The 19,102-nt window shown below is 44.7% G+C and overlaps 2 protein-coding genes across 2 annotated transcripts; both read left to right on the top strand.

Annotated features, from left to right (window-relative positions):
* Positions 1-845: 845 nt before the first annotated feature.
* LOC134374731 (WAP four-disulfide core domain protein 12-like) lies at positions 846-1,377 on the top strand. Its single transcript, XM_063092704.1, is given in 3 exon segments — positions 846-1,025; positions 1,027-1,108; positions 1,277-1,377. Coding segments are annotated over 3 exon segments (363 nt in total).
* A 7,807-nt stretch (positions 1,378-9,184) lies between these two features.
* On the top strand, positions 9,185-14,534 carry WFDC5 (WAP four-disulfide core domain 5). Its single transcript, XM_063075423.1, has 4 exons — positions 9,185-9,281; positions 13,272-13,412; positions 13,513-13,653; positions 14,003-14,534. Exons 1-4 carry the CDS (start codon positions 9,200-9,202, stop codon positions 14,005-14,007), a joined length of 369 nt encoding a protein of 122 aa, XP_062931493.1. The 5' UTR covers positions 9,185-9,199; the 3' UTR covers positions 14,008-14,534.
* The last annotated feature ends 4,568 nt before the right edge of the window (positions 14,535-19,102 follow it).

Genomic DNA, 19,102 nt, shown 5'->3' with positions numbered 1-19,102 from the left:
AGAGAAAGAGATGCTGGGTGGTTTTGGTTTTTTTGTGTTTTGGGGGTGGGGTGGGGTGGGGAGGGAATTCCATGAAAGAGGTACAATTATTACACCCATTTTATGAATGAAGAAACTGAGGCTTAGAAAGGTGAAGCCACTTGCAAAGTTATACACTTGGTGACAGGTCCAAGATCTGCTTTCCTCCGTGCCAGATAAGATTGGCAGAGTTAGGAGCACACAGTGCTAGAAAAAATGAATGTACGTGAGACCGGGACATTTTGAGCACCGCTATTCACATTCTCCCCTCACATGAGAAGAGAACGGGGGACAAGTCCAGGGCAGCACAGTAGAGTGAAGATCTTGGTCTGGGGTGAGGCACAAGTGAAGAGGGCTTAGCAGAGAACACCGTGGATTTGAATTAAGAAGTCTGGCTCTGCCATTGCCAGGCTGTGGACCTTGAGTGATTTCTTTCCCTTTCTGTGCTACTTTTCCTTCTTCCATAAGATAGTTTAGTCCTGATGGTGCCTAATAGTCAATCAGGTCTTCTCCTCAGGCGATGAAAGAAGATCAGCTCCTGGATGTCTGTTTAAGGAGACCTTGGGGACAGTCCCAAGTTCCTCCCCAGAAACTGTGGACATTTCCCGACAGATCTCAGGAAGTGCAGCCCTCCCCAGCCTTGGGTGAACCTTCAGCCCCGCCACTGGCCCACCCAGCAGGGACACTCTAAAGCCAAGCTGGGCCTCAGTTCCCTGCTGAGCACCTTTCTGGCAACATAAGGTCTGGCAACTTCTTGGTCCTTAACAATTTTCCTCATTTTTTGTGGCCAAGTGGCTGGGGAAGGAGTCACAGGGGGAGAGTGGATAATGGTGGACCTGGGTGGGACTGGGCTGGGGAGAGGCCCCGAGGGATGCGCTGGGCTGTGGGCAGAGCTGGAGTACTCCTGTACCCCATGGCCACCTCCACCAGGTAAAGAGAAAGTGGAAATTTGCCCAGCCGACTGCATAGGCCGCATCGAATCTAATCTGCCCCAGTGTCACACAGACAAAGGACTGCTTGGGGCAAAAGAAATGTTTTTACCTGAACTGTGGCTTCAGGTATGTGATTCCTGTGAAGAAACTAAATGGAGGTAAGGAGACTCTGTTCCCCAGGCATGGTGCTCTGACTTCCCCAGCCTCTATCTGCCCCATGAAAGCACAAGGGAATCAGTCTTTCACCGAGGAGTAGGGAGGGAGGGTGGTTACAGCTGACAGGGCCCTCAGAGACCAGCTGGTCTGTACAGCTCCATTGTACAAAGGAGGAAAGGAGGGTGAAGATGCATCAAGGTCATCCCCAAAGCCAGTATGGGAGATCAGGCCTCTCTGCCCATCCCCTTCCACCAAGTGTCCTCAGAGATGATGCCATGTCTTTTCTACCTCTGGGAGTCACTCTAACCTGGCACCTGTCCCTGAGAGTCCTGAGACTCGGAATGTGGAAGAAGAAATGGGCAACCCGAAGGAAATCTGTCCTGACGTTCTTTTCCCCAAAGACAGGGAAGAGTCTCAAAGAGCCCAAATCCCAAGGGCTGGCTTTTCCTTCTCTGCCCGGTATGCCTCCCCTACCCTCATGAATGGAGCACTCATGAATGGGGTCAGTGCCCTTATAAAAGAGACCCCAGAGAGCTGCCTTGTCCTTTGGCATGTTAGGACACGTCTAGAAGGTGCTGTCAGAGACCAGAAACGGGCCCTCAAAGGATGCTGAATATGCTGCCGCCTTTATCTTGGACTTCCCAGCGTCCAGAGCTGTGAGAATTAAATGCTTGTTGCTTATAAGCTATCCAGCCTATGGCAATTTGTTATAGCAGTCCAAACCAAATAAGACAATGTAATAATAATTTTAAAAAATCCAATTCAACATTATCAAACTATACAAAATATAAAATGCCTACAAATAAACATATCTAGAAGACGTACAGAAATTTTCTGGGAAAAAAAGCCTATAATATGTTACTAAATGACATTTTAAAAGATCTGGATAAATAGACTGAAATTTTCCACAATAAAAAAGGTTTTTAAACAATATGCTGTTCCCAAAACAGGAAGCCTCCACAAGGTAAAGATGTCCATCTTCACCAGCATAATTTGTACCTGAAATATAGTTAAAATCAAAACCTGTAGTATTTTATAAACCCTAATTCAATAATGGATTCAGGCAACGATGACACCTTCTGAATATTTACAGGGCACCATAGCATCAGCCCCTGGTGTATGTATGTCTGCTGTTTGTAAGTGGGAAAACACAAGTTTACAATGGAAGGACACACCACCTAAATTCCATTAATCTGTCTTCACAACACTAAAAATGGGTCCTTTGGAGGCGAGGCGACACAATGCACACACCATTACCTGTGAAGGGTTCTTGCCAGGACGCTGAGCTTGAGCCTCATCAAGCCTCTAGAGCTCATGTTTGTCTGTGAGAAATACAAAGGACAGAGAGGTTGAAAGATATCACAGGGGAGCAACGCGGGACATTCTAAAGAACAGTCTGTTCTGTGCAACAAGTAAATAGCATGAAGGAGGAGGAGAGGGAAGGAGGAGGAAAAGGAGTTGCAGGGATTGTTCTAGAATGAAACAAACTACAGACACTTGCAACCAATGCAACATGTGCACCTTGTTGGAATTCTGATTCAAACAACTGTACAAAGTCATTATGAGACAATAGGAAAAATAGGATACAAATAGACTATTAAATGCTGTTAATAAGTTACTATAAATTTTGGTAGGTGTGACAATGGTATTGTGAGTATGTGAGAATGTCCGTATTTCTTAGAGATGCATACTGAAGGATTTAAGGGTAAGATATGATATGTATTGGATTTACTTTTTTACTTCAGCCAAAAGTGTGATGGGAATATTCATGACAGACGTTTTGTAAATGTTTATTGTTAAATCTGGATGATGGGTACATCGGGCTTCATAAAAGTACTTGCTGTTCTTTTTTGTATTTTTGAAATTTTTTATGATAAAATTTTTATGATAAACAGTGGATTTATTTTTGGAATTTAACAAAATGATCATTAGGTTCATATGGAAGAATGAAATTCTTGTGACATAGAAAATTTTAAATGTAGATTAATGAAGGATAATAGATGCCACCAGTCACTAAAACACGTCTGGAAGCTACATCAACTACAACAGCGGTACAGGCACAGGAATAAACAGTCAAAGGAAAAGAACAGGAAACCTAGAAACAGCTCCTGTTACACATAAGAATTGAGGTTTTGATAAAGTTTTAATTTCCAATTAATGGCAAAGTTTGAATTGTTCACTAAATGATAATGGGACAATTGATTAAAAACTTAGGAAAAAAAGTTATTTCCTATCTCACACCCTATGCCAAGATAAATTTCAGATGCATGAAAGAATTAACACGTTTTTCAAAAATCACCAAAAGATTTACTATAAGTAAACATAGTAAATATTTATCTGGCATCACAGTTAAAAGGCTTTTTTTAGGGCCGGCCCGTGGCTCACTTGGGAGAGTGTGATGCCGATAACACCAAGGCCAGGGGTTCAGATCCCTACATACTTGGGAGAGCGTGGTGCTGACAACACCAAGTCAAGGGTTAAGATCCCCTTACCAGTCATGTCTAAAAAAAAAAAAAAAAAAAAAAACTGGCTTTTTTCAGCATAAAATAAAGGGAGAAAATGTAAATGAAAAAACTAAATTTTGGACTGTTCTCTTTAGAGGACTACCTTCCCTATTCAGGACTCAAATGGATGTTGGGGTGGGGGAAGGGTCCTGTGCATCTAACCTGGGTCAAGTGCCCTCATCTGTGGTAGGAGAAGTACCTGGTGATTGGCAGCAACCAGAATTACAGGAGTTGAAAAGCAATGGCTCCACCAAAGGAAGAGATGCTGGGCAAACAGAAACCAACAGATCAAAAAACAAACAAACAAAAAAAAATCAGTGTGGAGCAGTTGGAAGCTCTCATACACTCTCTCACTTCCTTTCTGAAATGCAATTTAACCAGATATATCCAAAGCCTGGAAAAGCGATCATGCCCTTTGATTTACCATTTCTACTCTGACAAATTTACTCTTAGAAAACAGTCAGAGTTTGGGGTAGATATGACCCTAAAGTGTATGCACAAAGATAATCGCAGCGTTATTTATGAAAGTGAAAAATTGAAGACCTACAAGTTACATAATAGGGGAGTCATCGTATGTGTTTTGGCATATTGATCTTACAGAATATCATGCAGCATCAGAAAACATGATTTTAGAGAACATTTCATAGTCCAGGAAAATGCAGAATAATCTTAACTGGAAAAACATTTCTTCAATGAATATGCATAATTTGTCAGGAAAAAAACAGCTTATTAGATGTTTCCTCCAAAATAAAGCTGCTAAGCAGGTGTCAGTATTCCAGAAGCAACATCAGATCACAGAAGACAGGGCGCCTTAAACAATACTCTAGACCAATTGGAATTGGCAGATATCTACAGAACATTCCATCCAACAACTTCAGAATATTCATTCTTCTCATCAGCACATGGATCATTCTCCAGGATAGATCACATATTAGGTCACAAATCAAGTCTCAATAAATTCAAAAAAATTGGAATTATCCCATGTATTTTCTCAGACCACAATGGATTAAAACTAGAAATTAATAACAAATGAAACTCTGGAAACTATACAAACACATGGAAATTAAACAGCATTCTACTTAATGACATATGGGTCCAAGAAGAAATCAAGCAGGAAATCAAAAAATTTATTGAAACTAATGAAAATAATGATACATCATACCAAAACCTGTGGGATACTACAAAAGCAGTATTAAGGGGGAAATTTATTGCATTAAATGCTCACCTCAGAAGAATGGAAAGATGGCAAGTGAACAACCTAACACTTCACCTTAAAGAACTAGAAAAACAAGAACATTCCAAACCTAAAGTTAGCAGACGGAAAGAAATCATTAAGATCAGAGCAGAACTGAATGAAATTGAAACCCAAAAAACAATTCAAAAGATCAACGAATCAAAAAGTTGGTTTTTTGAAAAGATAAATAAAATTGACAAACCATTAGCATGGCTAACAAAAAAAAGAAGAGAGAAGACTCAAATAACAAAAATTAGAAATGAAAAAGGCGATATTACAACTGATTCATCCAAAATACAAGGAAATCATTCAAGATTACTATAAACAACTATACGCCAACAAATTTGAAAATCTGGAGGAAATGGATAAATTTCTAGACACACACAAACTCCCAAAACTGAACCATGAAGACGTAGAAAATTTGAACAGACCAATAACAATAAAGGAGATCAAAGCTGTCATTAGAAGGCTCCCAACAAAGAAAAGCCCAGGACCAGATGGATTCACAGCAGAATTTTACCAAACATTCAAAGAGGAATTGATACCGATTCTTTACAAATTATTCCAAAAGATTGAAACGGACGCAAATCTCCCAAACTCATTCTATGAAGCAAACATCATCCTGATACCAAAACCAGGTAAAGATATAACCAAAAAAGAAAACTACAGGCTGATATCCTTGATGAATATAGATGCAAAAATCCTCACTAAAATACTAGCAAACAGAATACAGCAACACATACGTAAAATTATTCACCACGATCAAGTGGGATTCATCCCAGGGATGCAAGGTTGGTTCAACATACGCAAATCAATAAATGTGATACACCATATTAATAAACTCAAACACAAGGACCATATGATCATCTCTATAGATGCTGAAAAAGCATTTGATAAAATTCAGCACTCATTCATGACAAAGACCCTCTATAAGTTAGGTATAGAGGGAAAGTATCTCAACATAATTAAAGCCATATATGACAAACCCACTGCCAATATCATCCTGAATGGGGAAAAGCTGAAAGCTTTTCCTTTAAGAACAGGAACTAGACAAAGATGCCCACTCTCACCACTCCTATTCAACATAGTGTTGGAAGTACTAGCCAGAGCAATCAGAGAAGAGAAGGAAATAAAGGGCATCCAGATTGGAAAAGATGAAGTCAAACTGTCCCTGTTTACAGATGACATGATCCTATATATCGAACAGCCTAAAACCTCTACAAAAAAACTGTTGGAATTGATAAGTGATTTCAGCACAGTAGCAGGATACAAAATCAACACTCAAAAATCAGTAGCATTTCTTTTCTCCAATAGTGAACATGCAGAACGAGAAATCAAGAAAGCCTGCCCATTTACAATAGCCACCAAAAAAATAAAATACTTAGGAATTGAGTTAACAAAGGAGGTGAAAAATCTCTATCATGAGAACGACAAACCACTGCTGAGAAAAATTAGAGAGGATACAAGAAGATGGAAAGATATCCCATGCTCTTGGATTGGAAGAATCAACATAGTGAAAATGTCCATACTACCCAAAGTGATATACAAATTCAATGCAATCCCCATCAAAATTCCAAAGACATTTTTCTCAGAAATGGAAAGAGCTATCCAGACATTTATATGGAATAATAAAAGACCATGTGTAGCCAAAGCAATGCTGAGCAAAAAAAATAAAGCTGGAGGCATAATACTACCCGACTTTAAGCTATACTACAAAGCTATAATAACCAAAACAGTATGGTACTGGCATAAAAACAGACACACTGATCAATGGAATAGAATAGAGAATCCAGAAATCAACCCACACACTTACTGCCATCTGATCTTTGACAAAGGCACCAAGCCTATTCACTGGGGAAGGGACTGCCTCTTCAGCAAATGGTGCTGGGATAACTGGATATCCATACGCAGGAGAATGAAACTAGACCCATACCTCTCACCATATACTAAAATCAACTCAGAATGGATTAAGGATTTAAATATACACCCTGAAACAATAAAACTTCTTAAAGAAAACATAGGAGAAACACTTCAGGAAATAGGACTGGACACAGACTTCATGAACACGACCCCAAAAGCACGGGCAACCAAAGGAAAAATAAACAAATGGGATTATATCAAACTAAAAAGCTTCTGCACAGCAAAAGAAACAATTAACAGACTTAAAAGACAACCAACAGAGTGGGAGAAAATATTTGCAAAATATACATCTGACAAAGGATTAATATCCAGAATATATAAGGAACTCAAACAACTTTACAGAAGAAAACAAGCAACCCAATTAAAAAATGGGCAAAAGAGCTAAGTAGGCATTTCTCTAAGGAAGATATCCAAATGGCCAACAGACATATGAAAAAATGCTCAACATCACTCAGCATCCGGGAAATGCAAATCAAAACCACACTGAGATACCATCTAACCCCAGTTAGGATGGCTAAAATCCAAAAGACTCTGAACGATAAATGCTGGCGAGGTTGTGGAGAAAAAGGAACTCTCATACATTGTTGGTGGGACTGCAAAATGGTGCAGCCTCTATGGAAAATGGTATGGAGGTTCCTCAAACAATTGCAGATAGATCTACCATATGACCCAGCTATCTCACTGCTGGGAATATACCCAGAGGAATGGAAATCATCAAGTTGAAGGTATACCTGTTCACCAATGTTCACTGCAGCACTCTTTACAATAGCCAAGTGTTGGAACCAGTCCAAATGTCCATCATCAGATGAGTGGATACGGAAAATGTGGTACATCTACACAATGGAATACTACTCAGCTATAAAAACAAATGAAATACTGCCATTTGCAACAACATGGATGGACCTTGAGAGAATTTTATTAAGTGAAACGAGTCAAGCACAGAAAGAGAAATACCACATGTTCTCACTTATTGGTGGGAGCTAAAAATTAATATATAAATTCACACACACACACACACACACACACACAAAACCGGGGGGGGGGGAAGATATAACAACTACAATTACTTGAAGTAGATACGACAAGCAAACAGAAAGGACATTGTTAGGGGGGGAGGGAGGAGTGGGAGGAGGGAGGGAGGTTTTGTTAAGGGGCAACAATAATCAACCACAATGTATATCGACAAAATAAAATTAAAAAAAAAAAAAAAAAAAAGAAGAAGACAGGGCGCTTCTTTTCCCGAGAGCTTAGAAGACAGCATGAGGGATTCAAGTTAAACCCAAGGAAGAACTTCCTGACTATAAGGGCTGTCCTGGACTGGAATCAGTGAGTGAGACAAGCCCTGGAATGTCACCTTTCTTTCTCAAGGTCAGATGAAGTATTGTCCAGCTTTCAAGGCCCAGGAACTGAATGGGGATGATGGAAAGGCAATGGCACAAGTCCCATCTTAGTCAGGAATTAGCTCCATGTCCTTGAGCCAATCCCCTCCCATCTCTGCTCACAGTTTCCTCATCTTTTAAATGGAAGGGCTGGGAGGATGGACTTGCTCCTCCAGTGCTGATAGAGTACTATGTTTCTCTTTGGAGCCCCTTAGGACGCCAAGCCTCAGCCACCTCTCTTCCACCAGATGCCATGGAGCCAACATCACAGATGTGAAATCTAGCGTGGTGGCCCTGGATGAGATAACATTTTTGCTCAAGATCTCTTGGGGCAAGGGAAGGGGTCCCAGTAGCCTCCTACATCTGCTGTGGCCAGAGAACTAACCCAAACCAGAAGCCATGCTCTACCCACACCGACAGCTCAGCGAGCCCCAGGCAGAGGGCAGTTCTTCCAGATGCCGCTGTAGGTGATCTCACCAGAGGCAGGACTGTCTCTGTCCTACCTGTCCACAGAGGCCCCAGAGGAGAGGCCGGGGCTGGCCTCACTCACCATGCCAGCCGGGGCCAGTCTTCTCTGGCAGGGAGCTCCGACTCTAAACCCAATGCTGTCTCCCTTCCTACAACTCTACCAACCCCTCTTGCCATTCAGAGCTGACTTCTATCCCCTGCCTAAGACATTGCTGGGGCTTTAAGATCTTAGCCAGGAAAGCAAGTATCTGACTCAACAATATTCACCCTGTATACAGATGAGAAAAACCAAGGCCCAAAGAGGAACAAGGGTTGCCTAGGATCACAGCCCAAGTCAGTGATACAGGCAGGACTGGATCCAAGGTGCCAACACGCAGGACCTGCCAACACCCTGTCTTCAGTTCTTGCACAAGTGCCTCTTGCACTGAGGCCCCAAGGCAGGGTGGGACCTAGAAGAGGCAGACGGTGCCATTCCATCCACTCCCTCTCCTTGCTCCCTTGATTCAGATGCTCTGGCCTCCCTGGGGCTGCAGGTGTTAATTTGGGGGCCTCTGGGCCCTGACCTTATTAGATTCCAGTGGCAGAAATATGAGAGTCTGGATCCTCCTCCTCGGGGCCCTCCTAGCTTTGGCGAGCCAGCTGCCTGCTGCCTTGGGCCGGAAGAAGGGAGGTGAGTGTGAGGAGATCCCTCTGCTGCAGGGACCAGGTGGATTTTACCTCTCCGGAGAGAGTGTGGATGTGGGGGAAGCAGGTAATACTGTGTGTGTGTGTGTGTGTGTGTGTGTGTGTGTGTGTGTGTGTGTGTGTGTGTGTGTGTGTGTGTGTGTGTGTGTGTGTTCCTGCTTCTTAGTGCTTCCAGGCGCGTGCATTTTTATTTGTGCATCTTTGTGCCTGTCCACCTGCCACCATCTATGTCTGTAAATGTCTTTCTGCCAGTTTCTCAGTGCTTGTCCGTGCCTGTGTGTGGGTGCGTGTGCCTGTCTCTCTCTATATGCATGTCTCTGTGCGTGTTTGTCTGTGTAAATCTCTGTCTGCACACATACACTTAGGAATGGCTACATACATGCATGTCTGAGCTCATGTGCCCATACATGTGTATACATGTGTGCCTCTGGTATGGCTCTGGGTATGGCGGAGGGAACTTGTCCATGTCTGCCATTTGGTGGTGTGACTGGGTCTCTGGATCCATATGACCACGAGGATGAGCCTTCTCTGGCCCCCTCCAGACCTTAGCCCAATCTGTGGAAAGGACTTGGGAGTTGAGCAGGGGATGTGGCTTCTGGGATCTGGTATCTGTTGGGAGGAAATTCTGTCCCTATCTCTCTTCTCTCCCCCACCTCCTCCTGTCCCCATTCCCACTCCTGACAAGGCTGGGCCTGTTGACAGGTGAAGGAGGGTTGTTGGAGTGGCCAGACAGGTACTTCCTGACATGGGTGAGGCTTCCACCTCCTTCCCCTTCTGGGACTAGAACTCGCTGACCTGCATTCACCTGCGCAGCCCTGGCCCTGCCTTACTGGAAGGGGACAGTAATGTGGACAGGTCCCCCTCCTCCATAGGCCGAGGAAGGAAGGATGCTAGTAAGTTTCAAGGCCAGACCCTGTGTTGGCTGTGATTCATGCACCATCACCACATAACTCCTCACTGCAATGTGGTGAGGTCAGGACTATTTTTATCCCCATTTTGCAGATAAGGAAAATTGAGGCATAATGGGAAACCACTTTCCCAGTGTCAAAGACCAACTCTGAGTTAGTGTCAAAGGTGGCATTTGAGTGTAGATCTTTGAAATCAGAAAGACTCACCTCCCCAACTTACTCCTTGTAAAATGCAGTCTCATGCCTCTCTCTCAGGAGTAAATTATGTCTTGAGGAATAAGAGCCTGGTATACAGTAAATGCAGCATGTGAGTGATTTGGGGAGCTACTGGAGGTACTAAGAGGACACACCCCAATACTCAGTCCAGCGGCTCCAAGGCAAGAACTAACACTAGCTAGCAGAACCTGAGCCAGGTGACAAGCTTGTCTCTGCCCCAGCCCCAGTTCACTGCATCCTGTCCTTCCCTGATTTCTCCTCCATGAGATGTCTCTTTCTGGCTCTCAGGAGAATTTCAGACAATGGAAGAAGGTGACAAGGTTGAGGTAAGGGAAGTCCCAGTTTGCTGCCTGTGGAAGTCCAGCCATCTCTGTTTATGACACCCCTGGCCCCCACTGAAATGCCTGGGCGTCTCTGATACAAAGAGCCTGGAATACAGCTCTTTACAAACAGGAAGTTCCTAATTAAATGTTTTAGTGGTTATATGGCATTGGGAACATATCTGTGTCTGTGTAGCTCTGTGCATATGACTGCGTCTATATGACTGTGTGCATATATCTCTTTGTTCACACACACATGCTATATATCTATATACATGACTTAGTATGTCTGAGTATATGTGTAATTACGTGCGTATGTATCTATGTGTGTGGGCACGTATATACGATAGTATGCTTGTATATTTGACGATATGTATATGTCTCAGTTTATGTGTACACATGACTGCCAGTGCTTATATATACATACACATATATTTAAGTATGTATGGACATTTATAAATGTATGTGTGTGTATGAATTAGGTTGAACCACATAAAATTGCTATTTTTGTAGATCAAAAAAAGTTGACTCTCAGCAATTTCATATGGTTAAGCCTATAGCTAATTGAGTGTATAGATCTAAGTGCACTTGTATATTTGACTGTGTATGTGGATCTACGTCTGTGTGTATAAATATATATATTTAGCCATGTCCGTGTATGATTTTTTCTGAGTCTACACATCCGTGGTGCACGTATCTGGATGACCATCTGTGCATGCATGACTGTGTCTCTATGCATATGTCTGTGAGTGGGAACCTGGACTTGGAGGGAAGTTTAGGAAAGGACAGAGTGAGTGTGACCACCAGACCTCTCACACTGTCTCTGCACATTCTAGGCTTTTATTTCCAACTGCACACTGTGCCAGTCACAGTTCTCTCCACTTGAAATGCCAACTCTCACTCCCATTCCCTATCTGTCTTTTCCTGGAGGCTCATCCCTGGCCCCTCCCACAGAAGCTCTCCCTGCCTCTGCCACCTGACCCACCCACTCCACCCCAGCCCACCAGGAGCTCCTGCTTCCCTGCTTTGAGTTCAGGCAGCTCCATTTGGTTCTCTCTTTCAGGCCTAAGCAGCTCTGGCTTTGGCGTGTGAGTTCAGGGCTAAATCGCAGACTCAGATAGTCTCCCGGGGCCCCACATACCACCTACCAAACCCCACAACTCCCCTGTAGAGGCGAATCAAAGTAGATTTTCCCTCGCAGGCTCAGCCCCTCTTGGTCCAGCAGGGGGCAGCAACTCAATTTAAACCAATCCAGTCTTACAACTTAAGTTGCCTTTGAGCACTTACTGAATAAACAAGGTGCCTACTATGTGTGCAGCCGGCATCTGGGGAAGGGGGCTTTGGGTGAACACAGAGGTAAAGTCGCAGCACTGGATCCAGCTGCCACCGGGGGCTCCTGGACCTTTTCTCTGATGCCAGATTGAATTAAAGCCCTGGGACCAGCCACATCCCTATGGCTCTAAGGCCACCGGAGTAGAGAGTTGGAAGGTCAGAGTTGGCCCTGGGAGTCCTAGCCCAGACCTGTGTGGGTCTAGGCAAGTATTGCCCCTTTCAGGCCTTGATTTCTTCCTCTAAGTAGAGGAAGATACTGCTTTCCAGCCTTCTGTGTGAAATCTGGAAATGGCAAAATCCAAACAAGAGAAGTGGTTAGGTAAGCTCCAGGACAAACCATTCTGTAGCTGTTCAGAGGAGATGGAGTTAATACCCGAATGTGAATCTGTGCCAGTTGCAACAATGACAAGCACAACAATGCAGATGGGGCCGACTGTGGCTGTGTGACAACATACCAGGCTGGCAACAACTGATACACATGCAACGCTGGCTCTCACTTCAAAATCCTTTCTTTCAAATAGTAGTCACTGCCTCCAGGGTTGTGCACCAAGTGACATGTTACGGACTAACGGTGAGCAAGGCGGGCGGATGTGTATCCGCGTAGCATCCAGCCAAGCGAGAGACGCACAAACAGGCACAGAGTCACCAGTTTTGAAGGAAAAGTTCTTTGGGAGTATATGGGGCTGGGGTGGAGGCTGACCTAGTTAATGTGGGGTCAGAGCAGTAGGGTCTTCTGAGGATGTGCTGTTTCAGTTGAGACCTAATGAGCTGACCAGGTGAATGGAGTGCAGGAGAGAGCACCAGGAAAGGGCATAGCCAAAGCAAGAGCCCTGCAAAGAAGGGGCTTGGAGCAGATCAGGAGCCACCAAGTGGAAGGAGGGGCAGAAGATGAGGCCAGAAAGATGGACAGGGCCAGAACAGGCTTTATTGGCCACGGTGGAGATTTTGAACCTCATTTTTTCCTATCCTGTTATGCCATCTGAGTCTCAAGCCTGCTCTAGAAAGAGGGAGTCCAGCCTCCCATTTCTCAGACAGAAAACTGGGGCTTGGAATTGTAAAAGAAAGAAGGAAAGAAAAGCTTACAAAAGGACAGGCAAGAAGTAAGGGATGGAGAATTCAGATCTGTGATTCCCAGGTCAGCGCTTGCTACATAACCCTGAGCTGCCTCCAGCTACACGATTTGGGGGGGGTCTCTTACAGAGAAATCAGGGGGCTGCCCGCCAGATGATGGGCCCTGCCTCCTCTCAGTGCCCGACCAGTGCCTGGAAGACAGACAGTGTCCCTCAACCATGAAGTGCTGCCGCCGAGCTTGCTTTCGCCAGTGCATCCCCAGGGTCTCAGGTAAGTGCTCCCCACCACCTAGTTGACTACCCAAGCCCGAAGCCCCAAGCCTCAGGGCTGACATGCATGGGCAGGGCTCATCCAGGCCCCTGTGTTGCAGTAAAGCTGGGCAGCTGCCCCAAGGACCAATTGCAATGCCTCAGCCCCACGAATCACCTATGTCACAAGGACTCAGACTGCTCAGGCCAGAAGCGATGCTGTCATGGCGCCTGCGGTCGAGACTGCCGAGATCCTGCCAGAGGTATGGCTTCTAGATACATCTAGCAGGTGCCTTTCCTCCCTAAGCCCCAGCTCCAAGATTTCCTTCCAGTTCTACAAGCTTAATAGAATACCTCCCCAGAGACCAGGGCCTCCCGTGGCCAGAACTGGGGAAGAGGGCAGGGGTTGGAGGAACTGGTGATCCTTGGCTCTCTTACGGAACTTACCTTGTCACCTGGACCACACTCCTAAACTGCTGTGGGCTTCAGTTTGACCTTTTGAAGGAGTCTGGAGAGTCCTGCCTTAGTAGCGACCAGGGCTGGCCTATTAAGGGCCTGGAACCCAGAACCGTATTGTGGGAGGGGATTAACCTTTTCTTTCTCTCTCCTCAGACTAACTCTGGTTTAGGATCCACGGCTCTGCACCTCCTCCAAGCAGGAAGAGTTAACAGTGGGGATCCCAGGACCCTGCCACCCAGACAGTACTATTGCTGCCAGCCGCAGTTCCAACCTTCTGATGAACACTTGAACACTGATTTGCTGTCACTTCCCTGCAACCCATCCACCCCTGCTTTCTCCTCCTGGGAGTCATGGTCCACGGCCTGACCTCGGAGGAACTCCTGTTTGTCACCCCAGTGCCGTGTACCACTGCCACACTGAGCTTCCCACCCTTCCTAACACCCACATTCACATCTCTCCTGTCCATGCTGTTTCCTCTGCCTCAACTGCCTAATTCAGGCAGGCCTCTCTTTATGGCGCCCTAACCCGCCCTCTGGTGGCCCAACCCCCAGCAGGTGTGTTCTAGCACAGTTCTCCAAACATCAGTCCACTCACATACCCTTTCACGATTTTCACCATACCTGCAAGATAGCACCGTGATATGTTACATGTGGTCTGCACTACTGTTGACTTAATGTTTTCTGTAAATGACTCACTTTTGTATATAAATAAATTTATTTCAAAAGAAAACGATATCACTATTATAAATGGGATAAGCAAGATCACTTGCCACAAATAGAATGTAATAGTGAAAACAAATGCAATGAGAACAGCTCAGTTCCATTAAAGTAAATCGTGGCAGATTAAATGATATTAAATAATGTTATTAAGTTCTAGCTAGATACGGCCTCCTGCCAAGACTGAGCCTGAAGTCTACTCTCTGTCTCTGTTTTACTTAATGGAGACTAATAAGGGTTAAAGAGATGTTAAAGACACAGATCTCTAAACTGAGACTATCCCCCTGGTGGAATCAGAAGGATTGAAAAGAGAATAACTTCCTCACGCCAAGAGTTGATGTTATATATAATGTTGCATCCAGGTACACCCTAAGATCATTTCAAATTGCCCCACATTTGAGGAAGTGTTGCTTGAGCAGTCTGGATGTCATTATTGGGGTGGGTCTGTCTCCGCCATTGGACTTTATCTCACTCACCTCAATTTCTCCAGGGCATTGTCTGTAGTCAAGGCCTAATGAGTGTTTCTTGGGAGAAGAAGAGATCAATGAGGGAATGACAGTCATCCCAAGGGACATTCCTGGACCCAGATGGCTGGATTCCTGACTCTTCTTTCTACTCAGGACTTGCTTTGGGAAGGGTAAGGAGGCAAGCAAACTCCTCCCTACTTTCTCTGCTGGGCCCCCTCTTGCATCCTGATAGACTCAGGGGGTGGGTGGTCAACTGTGGAAGTAAACTTGGCAATCGTCAGTCTTCTTTCCCTGTTCCCTTGACCTTGCAGTGCAATCACAGGTGAGTCCTTCACCACTCTGGTCTCCTGTTTGCCCTGATGGAATTTGGAAAGAATTCTAATCCCTGCTTCCTCACCACCCGTAGTCCCCATGGGATTCAAATGCCTGAACTGTTGACTCAAGAGTAGCAAATGCTAATTACATGGATACAAGGTGAGGTCGGGGAGAGGAGGAAGAGAACTATCTGGGAGTCACTGACTCCATGTGACCTTGGATATTTCTCTGCTTCTTTCTGAGCCTCAGTTTCCCCATCTATAACCTCAGGTAGTTAACACAGATAATACAGTAGATTTCATTTTTTGTCTACCATTGTCTCTTCCCTCCCCACACTTACCATGGCTTCCCTGGAGGAGGGGGTACGTCCCTGCCCCAATGATTTGGGGCTTGGCTATGAGACTTATTTTGGCTATTGGGATGTGGGTGGAAGTGACAGTGTGCTAGTTTTGAGGTAAGACATCAGCTTTCTTTGAGCTTCCACTCTCTGCCATGAGATGAGCATGCCCAGAAACCACTGATCTCAGCCTGAGAGACACCTGAGGCTGGCCTGAAACTGAACTTCCCAGCCATGCCTCAAATTTGCAAGAGAGAGATGAATATTTGTGTTGGTGATGACATGGAGATTTAGGGTCTATTTGTCACAGATCTATTGTAATAAGAGCTTGACTAATTCAGATACTGATTACTAATCTGTATGCCTCACACTTTAAAACATCATTTTATTCATCCATCCCATAACCCTGAGAAAGGTGAACATTGTTATTCCCATTTGACAATAAAGAAACAGCAGCATTGAGATGACTTGCCCGAGATCCCCAGCTGAAAGGTGATGTAGCCAGGATTAAACCATATCATATTCCTCCTCAGATGTTAATAAAGCCAGCAGTAGCTGACAATTACAGAGCAGTTACCCTGTGCCAGGTGTCATTTAAATTGCTTTACATGTATAATCTCATCAAATCCTCACAGCCTCACTAGGTAGGCTTTATGATTTTTCTCCACTTCACATACAAGGAACTGAGGCACAAAGAAGTTAATCTGGCCAAGGTTTTATACTTTATAAGTAGTAGGGCTGAGATTCAACCCCAAGCAGTCTGTTCTCACACTTTACATCCTTATTGACTGCATTAATTACATTTGTTCAATTTCTACATCTGCTGTCAAATGCTCTACCCCTGAGCTATACCCCCACGGCCTTCAATTTCTACATCTGAAAAGTGGAGATCACAAAGACCCCAGAAGGTTAAGTGACAAGGCTCAATTCTAGAGAGCTATGCACTGATAGGAGCCCAAACCTATTGGTGCACAGTTTATTGCCCTGGGTTTCTCTCCTGAAAAGAATCAGGAGGAAAATCCAGGGACCCTAGCAGGAAGCTCCTGGGTGAGCAGTTAAGACTAGGCTGTCCTGGGGCTCTGAGTTCTGAGGTCTCTGGAATGGCAGGAGGTGATGGGTCATAGACTGTGGGTTCTTTGTCCACCATTCTAGAGTCCACCCACTCAGCTTCCTGGATAACTCACTGCCAGTTCCATTAGGTCTGTGTGTTGGTCTATGCAGTGCCAGCTCCATCCTCAGCTACCAAACTCCAGCCGATTGAGCTCCATCTCCACTGCCCTTCTGGAAAGTCTCCTGTGATAAATATTTGCTGAGCACTTATTATAGGCTTTAGGCCGTGCCTTCACAGAGGTCATGCCCAAGTGGATGAGACAAAGCCTTAGTTAGAGAGTTGCATGTTATACACCAGACAGGAGAAACCCAGAAGGCTATTGGAGGGCAGGAGGGACATAACTCACCCTAGAAACCAGAGAAGTCTTCCAGAAGGAGGTGATATACAAACCAAGGCCTGGAGGTTTGGTAGGAGTTAGCCGAGTAGGACACTGCTAGTCATCCCTTCTCTTCTTTTTCCTTACCAACAGCAGTGTCACCAGTTAAAAATATTTGTCTGACCCCCCCACTCTACCCCCCAAGCTACTGGAGTACTGGTGACTGTATATTTTGACCTGGGTGGCAGTTACATGAATGCATAGATTTGTAAAACATTCATTCAGCTGTAACATAATATTTGTGTACTTTCGCATAAAAACATTATATTTCAACATTAAAAAGTAAATTAAAATTTTAAAAATTTATTTCCTCCCCAGACTCCCTTGCAGCTAAGGATGGCCCTGTGACCCAGGAATGGCCAATCAGAAGTAAGGGAAAGTCTACTGGGAGGGGCTTCCTGGAAAGCTACTGTTTTCCTAACTAGTGAGACTCAGCATTTTGCCCATCATCCGTTTACCCTGTGTCCCTCCTGGGACATGACATGGCTGCTACAGCTAGAAGAGCCATCTGGCAACCTTGAGTATTGTCTTAGTTGAGTTCCCCCAAAGCAAATCTTGAGCTGAAGATTCATATGAGGGTAATTATCTGGAAACATATGCAGGAAAAATGGGTATGGGAGTAGAGAAGTGCACCGGGGAGAGAAGAGTCCAGTAATGGTGTGACAGCAAGTGAAGTCCCACAGGGCACTTCTAGAGACAAGCTCAGGTAGGACACACAAATTCCCAGGCACTTCAGGTTCTCCATGTATGTAGCCATAACAAGCTCTGGCAGCCTTAGGGAAGCCTTTGACAAGGAGATGCAGACACAAGCCGCTGGGAGGGAAAATATACCTGGAGCCAGTGTGCATAAAAGTGGTGAAGGATCCCCAAGGGACTATGGGCAGAACACTGGCACCATCTGCTACAAGGATTAGGGCTGCACAGGAATGGTGGAGGAGGAAGCGACAAAAAGCCTGGGTCTTCAATGCCATTCATGAGCAGTGGCACGTGCCCTGGTCTGCTGGAAAAAAGTAAACTCCTTTCTAGTGAAGCCACATGATTCAGCTTCTGTTTCTGCAGTTAAATTAAATCCTAACTGATATACTGGGTTTAAAAAGGGCAGGAAGAGTTGTTCATGAAGAGGGAACATCATGTGCTAATCCTCACCACAATCCTGAAAGGTAGATATTGTTCCCATTTTACAGATGAGGAAGATAAGGATCCAAGAGAAGACACTTGGCCCAAGATCGCACAGCAATTTAGTGGCAAAGGCAGGATCCAAACCCAGTGTATTCATTATCTATTGCTGTGTAACAAGTTACCACAAATATAGCAGCTTAAAACATAAATATTTATTACCTCACAGTTTCTATGGGTTAAGAATCCAAGCACAGCTTAACTGGGTCCTCTGCTTTGGGGGTTTCTGCTTCAAGACACTGCAACTAAGGTGTGGGCCAGGGTGGGAGTCTCATCTGAGCCTCAACTAGAGAAAGATCAACTTTCCAGTTCACATGGTTGTTGGCAGAATTTCAGTTCCCTCAGGGCTAATGGACTGAATACCACATTTCCTCGCCTTTCCAGCATGACAATTTACTTCATCAAAGGCAGCTGGAAGTCACAACCTTAAGTAACCTAATCACAGAAGTGACATTCCATCACCTTTGCCATATTCTGTTCATTAGAAGCAAATCAGTAAATCCTGCCCACACTCAAAGGGAGGGGATTACACAAGGACATGACTACCAGGAGGCAGATATCATTGGGAGACATTTAGGAAGCTGCCTGCCACACCCAGGTCTACTTAATTCCAAAATTTTCTGTATTGTCTGCAACATTAAGCTTACTCTGTAGGTAAAACCCCATGGGTTCATAGGGCATTTCTGGCCAGGGACTGAGGGAGAGTTTGGGGGGCAGCCCATCTACCGTACATAAAGGATGGATACCCCTTTAGT

Source organism: Cynocephalus volans, chromosome 1 (genome assembly GCF_027409185.1).
Source record: "Cynocephalus volans isolate mCynVol1 chromosome 1, mCynVol1.pri, whole genome shotgun sequence".
NCBI lineage: Eukaryota > Metazoa > Chordata > Mammalia > Dermoptera > Cynocephalidae > Cynocephalus > Cynocephalus volans.
The sequence above is the reverse complement of the archived record's forward strand: the minus strand, read 5'-3'. Positions and strand labels throughout refer to the sequence as shown.